The 17,310-nt window shown below is 44.9% G+C and overlaps 1 protein-coding gene across 3 annotated transcripts in view; it reads right to left on the bottom strand.

Moving 5' to 3' along the window:
* The window catches only part of TBC1D12 (TBC1 domain family member 12), a 124,632-nt gene that overhangs the window by 45,941 nt on the left and 61,381 nt on the right, over positions 1-17,310 (bottom strand). For 2 of the 3 annotated variants that reach the window (XM_077258968.1, XM_077258970.1), the window contains exon 3: positions 14,560-14,616. The exons of the other annotated variant lie outside the window; for it this stretch is intronic. In XM_077258968.1, the coding sequence (XP_077115083.1) occupies positions 14,560-14,616 (57 nt within the window). The remainder of the gene's footprint in view (positions 1-14,559; positions 14,617-17,310) is intronic. 3 annotated transcript variants of the gene reach the window in all.

Here is a 17,310-nt window from a genome sequence, read left to right as displayed (position 1 = left end):
TTATTGGTCCCTGAAATGTATGAATTATCAGTGGCTATGAACATTCCCTTTATTAATAGGGCATGCCCTGATAAAATGCTGAGAGCTAAGCCTCCCTCTCCATACACTTTAAATGGTTGTCGGCTCAACAATGGTTCCCTGGGAGAGTCTCTCTGATTCTCCCATACACAGTAGCAGTCACTCGGCCCAGCGCTCCGGGCGCTCTAGGAGAGACATGCTGCCAGACGTATATAGAGGTGGCTTATGTCACAGAGAACAAAAGTTTGGCAGTCCGAGTTCATACAAGCTGGTTCCTTATCTGTCCTGACAACTATCTGTTGGGGTTCCCCATATACATTTGACAATAGGGCAAACCAGTCAATATCGACAAGTTCGGCCAACGTTAGTCTGATGTGTACAGGGGGCTTTAGATTGGGCATGGACAAAGACATAAAAAGGGCACCAGTCAGTTGTCACTTAATTCCAGGAAGAATAGCAGAGGAATGGCAGAGACGAGAAATGATGCTCCAGCAGGGTTACCCAATGCCAGGAGAGTGGACAGGTAAAGCGTGACTTGGGCAGCACGGTGGCTCGGTGGTTAGCACTGCACCAAGGACAACATCTGCAAGGAGGTTGTATGTTCTCCCAGTGTTTGCGGGGGTTTCCTCCGGGTTCTCTGGTTTCCTCCCACATTGCAGACAGACTGATAGGGAATGTAGAATATGAGCCACAAAGGGGACAGCGATGATAATGTCTGTAAAGCATTACGGAACATGATGGCCCTGTATAAGCGACTAAAATAAATAAGGAAACTTAATTGTCTAGGGAATGGAGAGTACAGAGCTGTAATATATGTTGTGGATGCCAACATTAACATTCAGACGGCAGTCAGCTGCAATGTCCTTGAAAGCAGATTGTTCCATCTTGTATAAATCACAGCTCCATTCCTCTCCTTGCTCTTGGCAACACAAATATGATGTCCCCATTTATCAGAATGATGTTATTAGGGAGGCAGCCAAAGGTTCCCAAGGTCATGCGGACCCTCCCCATGATATATTCAGGCAGGGATGAGGTCATTCCTGCAGTATCACAGGAGGATTCACGCTCGCTGCTCTCCAGGCTCCCTCATCCATGAGTCAGGGAGTCAGGACAGCTGCAGCTCCACCTTTATAGGAAGCGATTCTGCCCAAACTAGGAATTACTAAGCGAACCTCAAAAAGTGATGTATATAGCAGGAAGAAATAAGGCTACAATGGTGACCATGTTACAGATAAAGGACAAGTAGGGAACTGCAAGGGGCACATGGTCTTATGGGATATGGGGCCTCCAGACTCTTCCCCAAAAGATGATGGTGGGTGAAAGGGGATTGGACATGTTGCATTGAAACATGCCTGATCCTTTGTCCGTATAGCAGATTAGCTTCCACAGGAGCCTATCCCACCTAATGAGTGCACCGAGTGTACATCTGAACGGCTGACCGGGAGGTGGTGTATGGCCATCTTTAGCTCTGCTGTAATGTGGTGGACATCAGCATAAGGTGTTGTGTATAAGTTTCAATGTGGAGCAGGAGGATAGCCTTTGTCAGACATCTTTGTTAACACCAAGCATTGCATCTCCTTTGGAGTGAGTGAGGATAAAACATTTCCATCATACCTTGTACGGTCTAATGCTTGGCCGCCACTCTGTCTGCAGAAGACGCTATGCAGCAGCTGAAAACTAGCTGAAGTATTGAAAGGGGAGCAGTGGTCGCGTGTGCACAGTGCCACTCCATCCTAATGTGGGGAAAAATTACGATGTTCATGTGAGTCCAATTTATAAGCGAGTTACATTATTTTAGAAGACCCCCCTTTAACCCCTTCCCGACCCATGACGCCTATGTGGCTTCATGGAATGATCGCATCCCTGCAGATCGGGTGAAAGGGTTAACTCCTATTTTACCCGATCTGCAGGGAGAGGGGGAGTTGTACTTCAGCCTAGGGGGGTGGCTTTGCCCCCACGTGGCTACGATCGCTCTGATTGGCTGTTGAAAGTGCAACAGCCAATCAGAGCAATTTGCAATATTTCACCTATGAAAATGGTGAAATATTGCAATCCAGCCATGGCCGATGCTGCAATAGCATCTGCCATGGCTGGAAATCATGTACTGGCCCCCCCCACCGCCCCCGATCTCCTCCCCAGTCCTCCGCTCTGTCCGGTACCCCCCTCCTTCCCCCTGTTCGCTCCCCTGTGCTCCTGTCCGCTCCCCCGTGCTCCTGTCCGCTCCCCCCGTCCTCCGATCCCCCCCTTGTGCTCTGATCCACCCCCCCACCACCCCCTCATACTTACCGAGCCTCCCGAAGTCGGTCCGTCTTCTCCCTGGGCGCCGCCATCTTCCAAGATGGCGGGCGCATGCAAAGTGCGCCCGCCGAATCTGCCGGCTGGCAGATTCGTTACAAGTACATTTTGATCGCTGTGGTAGGTTCTACCACAGCGATCAAAATAAAAAAAATAATAAATAACCCCCCCCTTTATCACCCCCATAGGTAGGGACAATAATAAAATAAAGAAAATATTTTTTTTTCTTTTTCCACTAGGGTTAGGGTTAGAACTAGGGTTAGAACTAGGGGTAGGGTTAGGGTTAGGGTTATGGCATGTGCACACAGTGCGGATTTGGCTGCGGATCCACAGCGGATTGGCCGCGGATCCGCAGCGGATTGGCCGCAGATCCGCAGCGGATTGGCCGCGGATCCGCAGCGGATTGGCCGCGGATCCGCAGCGGATTGGCCGCGGATCCGCAGCGGATTGGCCGCGGATCCGCAGCGGATTGGCCGCTGCGAATTCGTAGCAGTTTTACATCAGGTTTACAGTACCATGTACACCTATGGAAAACCAAATCCGCTGTGCCCATGGTGCGGAAAATTCCGTGCAGAAACGCTGCGTTGTATTTTCCGCAGCATGTCAATTCTTTGTGCAGATTCCGCAGCGTTTTACACCTGTTCCTCAATAGGAATCCGCAGGTGAAATCCGCACAAAAAAAACACTGGAAATCTGCTGTAAATCCGCAGGAAAAACGCAGTGCCTTTTACCTGCAGATTTTTCAAAAATCGTGCGGAAAAATCTCACACGAATCCGCAACGTGGGCACATAGCCTTAGGGTTAGGGTTGGAATTAGAGTTAGGGTTGGAATTAGGGCTAGGGTTAGAAATAGGGTTAAGATTAGGCTTGTGGTTAGGGTGACGGATAGGGTTAGGGGTGTGTTGGGGTTACAGTTGTGGTTAGGGTTGGGATTAGGGTTAGGGTTGGGATTAGGGTTAGGATTGGAATTAGGGTTACGGGTGTGTTGGGGTTAGGGGTGTGTTGGGGTTAGGGTTGTGATTAGGGTTATGGCTACAGTTGGGATTAGGATTAGTGGTGTGTTGGGGTTAGTGTTGAAGTTAGAATTGAGGGGTTTCCACTGTTTAGGCACATCAGGGGTCTCCAAACGCAACATGGCGCCACCATTGATTCCAGCCAATCTTGCGTTCAAAAAGTCAAATGGTGCTCCCTCCCTTCCAAGCCCCGACGTGCGCCCAAACAGTGGTTTACCCCCACATTTGGGGTACCAGCGTACTCAGGACAAACTGGGCAACAACTGTTGGGGTCCAATTTCTCCTGATACCCTTGCAAAAAAAAAAAATTACTTGCTAAAACAATTTTTGAGGAAAGAACAATTATTTTTTATTTTCACGGCTCTGCATTATAAACTTCTGTGAAGCACTTGGGGGTTGAACGTGCTCACCACACATCTAGATAAGTTCCTTGGGGGGTCTAGTTTCCAAAATGGGGTCACTTGTGGGGTGTTTCTACTGTTTAGGCACATCAGGGGCTCTGCAAATGCAATGTGATGCCCGCAGACCATTCCATCAAAGTCTGCATTTCAAATGTCACTACTTCCCTTCCGAGCCCTGTCGTGTGCCCAAACAGTGGTTTACCCCCACATATGGGGTATCAGCGTACTCACAACAAACTGGGCAACAAATATTGGGATCCAATTTCTCCTGTTACCCTTGTGAAAATAAAAAATTGCTTGCTAAAACATCTTTTCTGAGGAAAGAAAAATGATTTTTTATTTTCACGGCTCTGCATTGTAAACGTCTGTGAAGCACTTGGGGGTTGAACGTCCTCACCACACATCTAGATAAGTTCCTTGGGGGGTCTAGTTTCCAAAATGGGGTCACTTGTGGGGGGTTTCTACTGTTTAGGCATATCAGGGGCTCTGCAAACGTAACATGATGCCCGCAGACCATTCCATCAAAGTCTGCATTTCAAAACATCACTACTTCCCTTCCGAGCCCCGGCATGTGCCCAAACAGTGGTTTACCCCCACATATGGGGTATCAGCGTACTCAGGAGAAACTGGAAAACAACTTTTGGGGTCAAATTTCTCCTGTTACCCTTGCAAAAATAAAAAATTCTGGGCTAAAATAATATTTTTGAGGAAAGGAAACACATTTATTAATTTCACGGCTCTGCGTTATAAACTTCTGTGAAGCACTTGGGGGTTCAAAGTGCTCACCACACATCTAGATAAGTTCCCTTGGGGGTCTAGTTTCAAAAATGGAGTCACTTGTGGGGAGTTCCTACTGTTTAAGCACATCAGGGGCTCTGCAAACGCAACATGAAGCCCGCAGAGCATTCCATCAAAGTCTGCATTTTAAAACGTCACTACTTCCCTTCCAAACCCCGACGTGTGCCAAAACAGTGGTTTACCCCCACATATGGGGTATCAGCGTACTCAGGAGAAACTGGACAACAACTTTTGCGGTCCAATTTGTCCTGTTACCCTTGGGAAAATAAAAAAATGTGGGCTAAAAAATCATTTTTGAGAAAAGAAAAATTATTTTTTATTTTCATGGCTCTGCGTTATAAACTTCTGTGAAGCACTTGGGGGTTCAAAGTGCTCACCACACATCTAGATTAGTTCCTTCCGAGGTCTAGTTTCCAAAATGGGGTCACTTGTGCGGGAGCTCCAATGTTTAGGCACACAGGGGCTCTCCAAACGCGACATGGTGTCCGCTAATGATTGGAGCTAATTTTCCATTCAAAAAGCCAAATGGCGTGCCTTCCCTTCCGAGCCCTGCGGTGCGCCCAAACAGTGGTTTACCCCCACATATGGGGTATCATCGTACTCAGGACAAACTGGACAACAACATTTGGGGTGCAATTTATCCTATTACCCTTGGGAAAATAAAAAATTCTGGGCTAAAAATCATTTTTGAGGAAAGAAAAATTATTTTTTATTTTCACGGCTCTGCGTTATAAACTTCTGTAAAGCACCTGGGGGTTATAAGTGCTCACTATGCATCTAGATAAGTTCCTTGGGGGGTCTAGTTTCCAAAATGGGGTCACTTGTAGGGGAGCTCCAATGTTTAGGCACACAGGGGCTCTCCAAACGCGACATGTTGTCCGCTAATGATTGGAGCTAATTTTCCATTCAAAAAGTCAAATGGCACGCCTCCCCTTCCGAGCCTTGCCGTGCACCCAAACAGTGGTTTACCCCCACATATGAGGTATCGGCATACTCAGGAGAAATTGCCCAACAAATTTTAGGATCCATTTTATCCTGTTGCCCATGTGAAAATGAAAAAATTGAGGCTAAAAGAAATTTTGTGTGAAAAAAAGTACTTTTTCATTTTTACGGATCAATTTGTGAAGCACCTGAGAGTTTAAAGTGCTCACTATGCTTCTAGATAAGTTCCTTGGGGGGTCTAGTTTCCAAAATGGGGTCACTTGTGGGGGAGCTCCAATGTTTAGGCACACAGGGGCTCTCCAAACGTGACATGGTGTCTGCTAGCGATGGAGATAATTTTTCATTGAAAAGTCAAATGGCGCTCCTTCCCTTCCGAGCCCTGCCGTGTGCCCAAACAGTGGTTTACCCCCACATATGAGGTATCAGCGTACTCAGAACAAATTGGACAACAAAGTTCGTGGTCCAGTTTCTCCTTTTACCCTTGGGAAAATAAAAAAAATTTCGCTAAAAGATCATTTTTGTGACTAAAAAGTTAAATGTTCATTTTTTACTTCCATGTTGCTTCTGCTGCTGTGAAACACCTGAAGGGTTAATAAACTTCTTGAATGTGGTTTTGAGCACCTTGAGGGGTGCAGTTTTTAGAATGGTGTCACGTTTGGGTATTTTCAGCCATATAGAACCCTCAAACTAACTTCAAATGTGAGGTGGTCCCTAAAAAAATGGTTTTGTAAATTTTGTTGTAAAAATGAGAAATCACTGGTCAAATTTTAACCCTTATAACTTCCTAGCAAAAAAAAAAATTTGTTTCCAAAATTGTGCTGATGTAAAGTAGACATGTGGGAAATGTTATTTATTAACTATTTTGTGTCACATAACTCTCTAGTTTAACAGAATAAAAATTCAAAATGTGAAAATTGCGAAATTTTCAAAATTTTTGCCAAATTTCCATTTTTTTCACAAATAAACTCAGAAATTATCGACCTAAATTTACCACTAACATGAAGCCCAATATGTCACGAAAAAACAATCTCAGAATCGCTAGGATCCGTTGAAGAGTTCCTGAGTTATTACCTCATAAAGGGACACTGGTCAGAATTGCAAAAAACGGCAAGGTCATGAAGGGGTTAATTGGCTCCAATAATGTACAGCTTGTTTGTTAGGCAACCCCCGCATGTGTTGCGGCTGTAACAGGGACATATTATTAGGGCACACCCAAGATACTTGGGTACCACCAAAGACTGCAGACTGGTGAATCCTCACATGGCGAGGACTGCACGCGGTAAGGATTCTCGGGTGGTGGCGGGTGGTCATGTGACCACAACTATAAAATATGCATACTCCCAGCCACATTCCGACTGTGTCCAGCCTCGCTCAATACACTTGCATTGCGTGAGGCCGCGCACGTTTAGAGGGCACGTGACCGCATGAAAGCAAATCGCATACTTGCTGTTACCGGAGAATCCTCGCAGTGTGTGTGATGTGAGGATTCACAAGTCTGCAGTCACATGGAGTGACTGCAGATTTGTAGCTGGACAACCCCTTTAAAGACATCATTCAGATGCCTAGATCTCACGTACATGTGCCACTGTTTTTCCCCTGAATGGAACACATACTAGTATAGTATAGGGTGATATTCACATGAATGCCATTATGCACACACAAAAAAAAAAAAATCAAGAAAGTCTGAATGAGGTCTGAAGGGCATAAACCATCCACGTACAACATTTATCACTTATCCATGCAGTATATAGGACTGAAGGAAATCGCTAAGCGCTGTACTCTGCCATTGGCCAGTCCTATAGACGATGAATGCACGTGGGACCATTGCTCAGGTCTGGAAGGGCACATAGTCAGTGGGGATCCCAGGGCCGGGGCCATCAGAGATCACATAGATACCACATATCTTCTGGACAGGTGACACATTTTGTTCATGGTTCATCCCCTTTAACTAGTTTTATTCTGGCCTACTGGACCTCACCACCCACAAAATACCAGGATTGGAAAAGTTTACTCCTGATATCAGTTTAGCTCGGTCCAGTCTTTTCTAGGTTATTTTTTAGCTTTTCTTTGCCATTCTATATACTTTCCAGCACTTTGATATGTGATGGCTCATACAGTGCTATACACTTGTTATAGTCATTCATCTTTCTGTCAGGAGAACAATTTGCACAATACAAACGTGCTGTAAATGCAATGTATGACATAGAAATCCAGCACGATTACATCCCACTCAGGAATCCTCCAGATCCCTGCATACACCATCACTTTGTATGTAAAGAGGACCGGTTAGCTCTCCTGTGTAAGGAAATGCTGGCGACGGCAATGAAAGACTACTGAATCTTTTCCTTAAAACTCTTGGTTACTCCTGAGAAAAGTATGAACAAATCAGCATCCTAGGGTAGGGACAATTAGAATTCTTAGATAAGCCTCCTAAAACATTTGTGTGACTAGATATGGTGTGAGCATTTTAGACCTGTGATTTGGTTGAAAAAAAAAACATTGTTACATTGAATCCTTTGGGGGAAAACATTGTGTGCAACTTGCAACCCAAAATCTAACAGGACTGGATTTTTTTCCTCTGCTCCAGTTATGTCTTCATGTGCTGTTCGTAGAAACACAAATCCACTGACAATATGCTGTGAAGTAACAGCGCAGTATCACGTCACAATTCACCCCATAGACAAGGTCACAGTGTCGCCATTGTCCATGTCAGTAGGACGTGTCCCTGCAGCTGACAGTCAGCACGGATTGGACAAGGTTGGGCTGCTGCCGGTCATCAGATTAGGGATAAGTCACAGCATTATGGCTTTCCTTCTGAAAGGAAAGGAATAACTGAGGACAGCATAGTCTGAAGGAAAGCTGCTCTAGTGTTGATAGAACATAGGAATCCTATATGGTCATGGCAAAAGTGTTGGCACCCTTGAATTTGTCCCAGAAAATGAAGTATTTCTCCCAGAAAATTATTGCAATTACACATTTTTTTGTTGCATACGTTTATTTCAAATTGGACATCATTTCACACAAAATCCCAATAATGGGCTGGACAAAATTGTGGGCACCCTCAACTTAATATTTGGCTGCACACCCTTTGGAATAAATGACTGCAATCACTGGTTTCCTATAACCATCAGCTTCTTGCACCTCTCACCTGTAATTTTGGATCACTCTTTTGCAAATTGCTCCAGGTCTCATGTGCAGGCGCCTTCTCCCAACAGCAATTTTAAGATCTCTACACAGGTGTTCAATGGGATTTAGATCCGGACTCATTGCTGCCACTTCAGAACTCTCCAGCGCTTTGATTCCATCCATTTCTGGGTGCTTCTTGAAGTATGTTTGGGGTCATTGTCCTGCTGGAAGTCCCATGACTTACCGTATATACTCGAGTATAAGCCGACCCGAGTATAAGCCGACCCCCCTAATTTTGCCACAAAAAACTGGGAAAACTTATTGACTCGAGTATAAGCCTAGAGTGGAAAATGCAGCAGCTACCGGTGAATTTCAAAAATAAAAAAAGATGCTCCATACCGTTCATTATGGCCCCATAGATGCTCCATATAAAGCTGTGCCACATATAATGCTCTGCACCATTCATTATGGTCCCATAGATGTGCCATAGAAAGCTGTGCCCCATATACAATGCTCTGCACCGTTCATTGTTGCCCCATAGATGTGACATAGAAAGCTGTGCCCCATATACACTGTGTTCCAAATTATTATGCAAATAATATTTCCTCATATTTTCTCTAAATTACCTATCTGAATTGCAGTCATTGTTATTTTCCAGTCATATACTATTCTAGTATAATTGCAATGTTTTGGAACAAACTGCCTATGAAAACAGTATCTTTTTAAAAAAAATAAACACTCAAAATGCATGTTCCAAATTATTATGCACAGCAGAGTTTTCAACCTTTTTTTTTTATTTTGAACAAAAAAATGGTCAATTGTGAAGTTATAAGCATTATCAGCTTATTACAAAATGAAATTAAAGTTTTCAAGTGAAAACTTTATTCTAGGTGATGTTACATTTGCACATAGGACCCCTTGTTCGAAAGAAGCTTCTGAACTCTCTCGTCCATTGAATTTGTCAGTTTTTGGATGGTTTCTGCTTCAATTGTTTTGCATGTGGACAGAATACCCTCCCAGAGCTGTTGCTTAGATGAGAACTGCCTCCCGCCATCATAGACATTCCTTTTGATGATGCTCCAGAGGTTCTCAATGGGGTTGAGGTCAGGGGAAGATGGTGGCCACACCATAAGTTTGTCCTCTTTTATGCCCATAGCAGCCAGAGATGCAGATGTGTTTTGCAGCATGAGACGGTGCATTATCATGCATGAAAATGATCTTGCTGCGGAAAGCACGGTTCTTCCTCTTGAACCATGGCAGGAAGTGTTGTTTTAGAAACTCCACATAGATTATGGAGTTCATCTTTACCCCTTCAGGGATCATAAAGGGGCCGACAATCTCTCTCCCCATGATTCCAGCCCAAAACATTACTCCACCTCCTCCTTGTTGGCGCCTTAGCCGTGTTTTCATGGGGTGTCCATCAACCAGCCATCTCCACTCCATCCATCTGGACCATCGAGCGTTGCACGGCACTCATCGGTGAACAAAACAGTTTGGAAGTCAGTCTTCATGTATCGTTTGGCCCACTGGAGCCGTTTCTGCTTGTGTGCAGTGGATAGAGGTGGTCGACAGGATGGCTTACGCACAGCTGCAAACCTCTGAAGGACCCTGCATCTTGTTGTTCTGGGGACGATGGAGGCACCAGCAGCTTCAAAAACTTGTCTGCTGCTATGACAAGGCATTTTTGCAGCTGCTCTTTTAACCTTATGCAATTGCCTGTTGGAAAGGGTCCTCAATTTTTCCTTATCAGCACGCACACGTGTGTGCTGGGAATCAGCTACATACTTCTTGATTGTGCGATGATCACGATGAAGTGTCTTGGCAATGTTGATTGTAGTCATGCCTTGACCTAAATACTCCACAATTTGTTGCTTCTCAGCAGCCGACACATCCTTTTTCTTTCCCATTTTGGCCAAAAATGTAGGCTGCTTAATAATGTGGAACAGCCTTCTTAAGTAGTCTTGCCTTTATTTGGACACACCTGCCAAACTAATTTGCACAGGTATCTGCAATTGCTTTCAGTGATATAATGAGCCCTGACACACATCACCATCAATGAGTTTAAATGACAATCCAAAAAATTCTAACCTTATCACTCCTAAACTCTTTGTGCATAATAATTTGGAACACAGTGTACAATGCTCTGCACCGTTCATTGTTGCCCCATAGATGCTCCATATAAAGCTGTGCCCCATATACAATGCTCTGCACCGTTCATTGTTGCCCCATAGATACTCCACATAAATCTGTGCCATATATAATGCTGCTGCTGCAATAAAAAAAAAAAAAAAATATGACATGCTCACCTCTCTTGCTTGCAGCTCCTCAGCGTCCCGTCTCGGCGTCTCTCTGCACTGACTGTTCAGGCAGAGGGCGGCGCGCAGATTAGTGCGTCATCGCGCCCTCTGACCTGAACAGTCAGAGCAAGAGGACGGGAAGACAGAGCGGCGCCCGGCGTGTGGAACGGGGACAGGTAACTATGTAATACTCACCTGCTCCCGGCGTCCCTGGCTCCTTATCCCGGACAGCTGGTCTCCGGGTGCCGCAGCCTCTTCCTCTGTCAGCGGTCACCGTTACCGCTGATTAGAGGAATGAATATGCGGCTCCACCCCTATGGGAGTGGAGTCCATATTCATAGCTTTAATGAGCGGTCCCACGTGACCGCTGAACAGGGGAAGAGCTGCGGCACCGAAGACCGTGGGACGGGCAGGGGGAGCGCCAGGACTAGGCGAGTATGCGACAGTCCTCTCTCCCCCTCACCCGACGACCCCACTGCCGATCATGACTCGAGTATAAGCAGAGAGGGGCACTTTCAGCCCAAAAATTTGGGCTGAAAATGTCGGCTTATACTCGAGTATATACGGTAACTCCTATGGTAACCTTCAGATTTCATGATGCCTTGCAGACAGTCAAGGAACCAAGTGCAAGGGACAGCAAAACAACGCCAAACTATATTTGAACCTCCACCATATTTGACTGTATGTACTGTGCTCTTTTCGTTGTAGGCCTCATTCTATTTTCGGTAAACAGAAAAATTAAGTGCTTTACCAAAAAAACCTCTCTGTCTCATCTGTCCACAAGACACGATCCCAGAAGGATTTTGGCTTACATACATTTTGGTAAACTGCAGTCTAGCTTTTTTTATTCCTTTGTGTCAGCAGTGGGGGTCCTTGAGGGTCTCCTGCCATAGCATTTCATTCAAATATCGACAGATAGTTCACCCTGACACTGATGCACCCTGAGCCTGCAGGACAGCTTGAATTTCTTTGGAATTTGATTGGGGACGCTACCATTCGGACTATCCTGCATTGCATCCTTTTTCTGTGCCTTCCCCATCCTGGGAGATTAGCTACAGTGCCATGGGTTGTAAACTTCTTGATTAAGTTGCGTACCACGGACAAAGGAATGTCAAGATCTCTGGAGATGGACTTGTAACCTTGAGATAGCCAATATTCAGCAATTTTGGTTCTCAAGTCCCCAGACAGTTCTTTTCTTTCTGTTCTCCATGCTTAGTGTGGCACAAACAGACACACAATGCAAAAACTACCGTATATACTCGAGTATAAGCCGACCCCCCTAATTTTGCCACAAAAAACTTGGAAAACTTAATGACTCGAGTATAAGCCTAGGGTGGAAAATGCAGCAGCTACCGGTAAATGTCAAAAGTAAAAATAGATACCAATAAAAGTAAAATTAATTGAGACATCAGTAGGTTAAGTGTTTTTGAATATCCATATTGAATCATGAGCCCCATATAATGTTCCATAAAGTTTATGATGGCCCCATAAGATGCTCCATATTAAAATATGCCCCATATAATCCTGCATAAAGGTTAATAATGGCCCCATAAGATGCTCAATAGACACATTTGCCCAATATAATGCTGCACAAATGTTGATTATGGCCCCATAAGATGCTCCCTACAGACACTTGCCCATATAATGCCCCACAAACGTTAATTATGGCCCCAAAAGATGCTCCATAAAGATATTTGCCCCATATAGTGCTGCACAAACGTTATGGCCCCATAAGATACTCCATACAGACATTTGCCACATATAATGCTGCACAAATGTTATGGCCCCATAAGATGCTCTATACAGACACTTGCCCCATTATAGTGCTGCACAAACGTGATGGCCCCATAAGATGCTCCATACAGACACTTCCCCCATTATAGTGCTGCACAAACGTTGATTATGACCCCATACAGACACTTGCCCCGTTATAGTGCTGCACAAACGTTATGGCCCCATAAGATGCTCCATACAGACACTTGCCCCATTTGCTGTTGCTGCGATAAAAAAAAAAAAAAAAAAAAAAAAAATCACATACCTCTCCGTCGCTCAGGCCCCCGGCACATTCAATATTCACCTGACTTCGTTCCGGCGCCGCTCCATCTTCAGCACTGACGTTCAGGCAGAGGGCGCGCACTAACCATGTCACCGCGCCCTCTGACCTGAGCGTCACTGCAGAAGATGCTGAAGACGGAGCGGCGCCCGGAACGAGGAGCAGGACAATATCGCGCAGCGCTGCGCTCCCCTCCCCGTTATACTCACCTGCTTCTGGCGCGGTAAAGTCCCTGTTTCCCCGGCGCTGCAGCTTCTTCCTGTACTGAGCGGTCACGTTACCGCTCATTACAGTAATGAATATGCGGCTCCACCCCTATGGGAGGTGGAGCTGCATATTCATTACTGTAATGAGCGGTACCATGTGACCGCTCAGTACAGGAAGAAGCTGGGGCGCCGGGCAGCCAGGGACCTGCAGGGACCGCGCCAGGAGCAGGTGAGTATAACTAGACAGCCCCCGCTCCCCCTCCCCTGCCTACCCCTGGGTATGACTCGAGTATAAGCCGAGTGGGGGACTTTCAGCCCCAAAAAATGGGCTGAAAATCTCGTCTTATACTTGAGTATATACGGTAAGTCAATTTCCACAGTTTTTATCTGGTTTCAGGTGCGATTTTCATATTGCAGACACCTACTACTTGCCACATGTGAATCTGAAAGTGCATCACATGCTTGAAACAAAGCTGTTTATCCACAATTTTGGAAAGATGCGAACATTTCTGTCCGACCCATTTTTGGGGTTTTGTGTGAAATTATGTCCAATTTGCCTTTCTCAGTTTTTCTGATGTTCCAATACACACAATGGAAATACACATGTGTAATTACAATAGTTTTCTGGAACAATTTCAAAAGGTGCCAACACTTTCAGCTATGACTGTACATGCACACAATTTTGCTAGGATGGCGATGAGTTCAATCCACACTACCCTTGTACAGTGGAAGTAATATTGTCAAAAGAACAAAAAAATACGGTACTCCAAAAGGACCTAATCTTGCAAATAAAGGTGAAATAGGGCAATATTTTTACATACTTCAAAAGTTTCACAAAAAAGTTGTGAATTTTTGGAAAATGAGCAGAACTTAGCCAGGATGGGGAGTGCAGACGATCAACTTACGCCACAATGTACTGTTGTCCACGACTGGAGCACGCATCTTAATGAATTTGGTGCCTCCTATTTCAGAGCTTTCTTCATAAAGACTGGTGTGCAAAACTTTATATATCTGTGGCCCTAGTTGCTAAATTTGGCACAAAATGGGCAATTTGTCATGGCTGCATGTGAAATATTCTAGTAGGTTTATAGAATGTACAAATATGTTGCATCTGGTCAATCTATGCAGACTGTTTTTACACAATAATTACTATTTATCTGCTTTAATGTACAGCAGTATATGAGGAGCCTGACACAGGACATACCATGCTAACCGCACAAGTCTTATACAAATGCTCGCAATGGTCATAATGGTCAGACATGTAACATGCAGAGCTGTCGCTGGGTTCGGTACACATTAGATCGTTTTGATGAATGGGTTGCAATAAACATGCACAACAAGACTTGACTGTCAGACAGCCCATGCATCGAGCAAACAGTAACTAAGAAATGAATATATTAAATTCCATACCCCTGTGTTTAATAGATTTGGTGTGGAGACTGAAGAGAGACTGCCAGAACTGTCATCCTAATGAGAAAAACAGAAGTGAAGCCTTAGTGACACACTAAACATGGAGGAAAAGAAAGAGCAATCATAATGCCATCTGTGATGAAAAACAACAAACATGTGAAATACTCAACAATACGGATATATCTGCCCCCTCCCCACATCCTAACACGTCATCAGCGCTTTCTTCTGTCTAGGGGACATCCTCCTGACCATAGGTTATTAACCTACAGTATGAGGACACCCTACACAGGGCGCCTGTGGGAAAGCACAAGTCTAAATAAGCATAAAATAGTATAAACTAACAAAATAATCACCTAATCAAGGCATTGTTGCTCAGATAACATTAGATATAAAAATAACATCATGTCTATCTTTCAGTGTTCGCTGCAGCCAATCACTGGCCTCAGTCATTCATGCCCACGTGAAAGCTGTGGAATATGATTGGCTGAAGCGGTCACAGTAATGATGGATGTGATGTCATTGTGACAGCAGGAGAGGCGTTTGAATAGGCAAGCAATACTACTTTTATTCCATTTTCTGCTTTTTACCCATTTTTTTTTAAATCCTAAACAACCCCTTTAAGCTACTTCTGCACTATTAATTAGGGTAAGATCACACAGGGCTTTTTTGCTGCTTTTTTTTTCTGCAGCAAAACCGGATATTCTTGGAAGGAAAGAGGCTGAAAGGAAAGAGCGTTTTTTTTTTTCCCTCTTAGTCCATGCTAATGTCCTTGGATTTTCAGCAGCAAAAACGCTGAAAGAAGTGACATGCTCTATGTCCAAAAAACACAGCAAAGCACAAAATACTGATCACACAAAAAACCAATGTGTGTGTATGAGATTTCTGAAAACGCATAGGCTTTGCTGGTACTGTAAAAAGCAGCTGAAAATTTGCATAAAAAAACGCAGCAAAAACGCCCTGTGTGAACTTACCCAGTTAGGCTATGTGCACACGTTGCGGATTAGGCTTAGGAATTTCTGGTGCGGATTCTGTCTCTCCTGGCAGAAAACGCACCTGCGGGTTTTTTGTGCGGTTCCGCAGCGTTTTTTTGTGCGTTTTTGCTGCGGGTTTTCTTGCGGATTTGCTGCGTTTTTTACCCCTGCTGTCTTCTATAATGGAGTGGGTGCAAAAACGCTGCAGATTCACAAAAAAGAAGTGACATGCTACTTCTTTTAAACCGCAGCGTTTCCGCAGCGGATTTTCCGCAAAGTGTGCACAGCATTTTTTTTTTCTCATTGATTTACATTGTACTGTAAATCAATTGCAGATCTGCAGCGTTTCTGCACTGCAAAAAACGCTGCGGATCCACAGAGAATCCGCAACGTGTGCACATACCCCAAATCTCTGTCTTGCTAAAGACCCCATGACTGCCCCATAGCTCTTCATTTACAATTTACCTTAAGAAAGCTGTTCGTCTTATGGCTATACGTCAGTGTACCTCATTGTATAGAATAGTACCTAGTTTGTAACTTTTATCACACTTTATCATTTGCATGGTCACATTAGTTCAGAATAGATCACAATATCTTACTGTATTTTTGCTCAGTATGTCCTGGATTTTTTTTTTACCCCCATACAACAAAGTTATTCATTAGAAATACACTGCTTAAACTGTTTTCCACATTAGTGATTAGTCACAGAATTATCCCCCAGTTACTAGGAAAGGAAGTGGTGTAGTGTATACTGTGTAATGCTACGTTCACATTTGCGTTGTGCAGCGCAGCGTCGGGCGCAGCTGCGGCGACGCATGCGTCATGCGCCCCTATATTTAACATGGGGGCGCATGGACATGCGTTGTCTTGCGTTTTTAGACGCTTGGGTCTTTTTTGACGCAAGCGTCAGGGCGCAGTGGACGCAGCAAGTTGCATTTTTTGGCATCCAAAAACACAACGCATGCGTCGCAGCGTTTTGCATGCGTTGTGTATGCATTGTGCGTTGCGCCGCCAACGCTGCGCTGCACAACGCAAATGAGAACGTAGCATAACATCACTGTCAGGCTACCAGTGCTCCGCTACTCCCACTACTGCTGGAAACTAGTCATACATTTAGGGGGATGCCCATGTACCCTCCACCAATAGACGTTACAGTGATCACTACAGCCACATTACCTATGGAGTGCTATTCATGCTCAAAGATGTCAGAAGGCTATCTGTGGAGTTTCTCCACACTGCTCATAGTATGAAGACGTCAATCCAGAAGTAGATTTAAGAATAGTGGTTTATAATATTATTATTATTATAAAACGCATTTCAAAGTATTAAAGGAACCTGTCACCAGTTTTGGCAGATACGAGTTACGGCCATCACCTTTCAGGGCTGACAGACAGCATTCTATAATGTTGTATATAAGCCCCGATCCGACCTGCAAGAGAAGAAAGATATACTCACCGGCGGGGCGGCCCGGTCCGACAGGTGTCGCTGGTCTTGGTCCGGCACCTCCCATCTTCTTGCGATGCCGTCCTCCTGCTTGCTTCATGTGGATGACGCGTCCCTGCGTCATCCACACAGGCTTCCTGGCATCGCACTCCTGTGCAAGCCTACTTATCTGCCCTGTTGTGGGCAGAGCAAGTCCTGCAGTGCGCAGGTGCCAGGAAAGGTCAGAGAGGCCCGGCGCCTGCGCACTGCAGGGCAAATGACTTCGCCTGCGCAGGAGCACAATGCCGGGGAGCCTGTGAAGCAACAGGAGGGCGGGGATCATAAGAAGATGGGAGGT

Source organism: Ranitomeya variabilis, chromosome 4, assembly GCF_051348905.1.
Source record: "Ranitomeya variabilis isolate aRanVar5 chromosome 4, aRanVar5.hap1, whole genome shotgun sequence".
Lineage (NCBI taxonomy): Eukaryota > Metazoa > Chordata > Amphibia > Anura > Dendrobatidae > Ranitomeya > Ranitomeya variabilis.
Note: the sequence above shows the minus strand (reverse complement) of the source record. Positions and strands in the feature narration are given on the sequence as shown.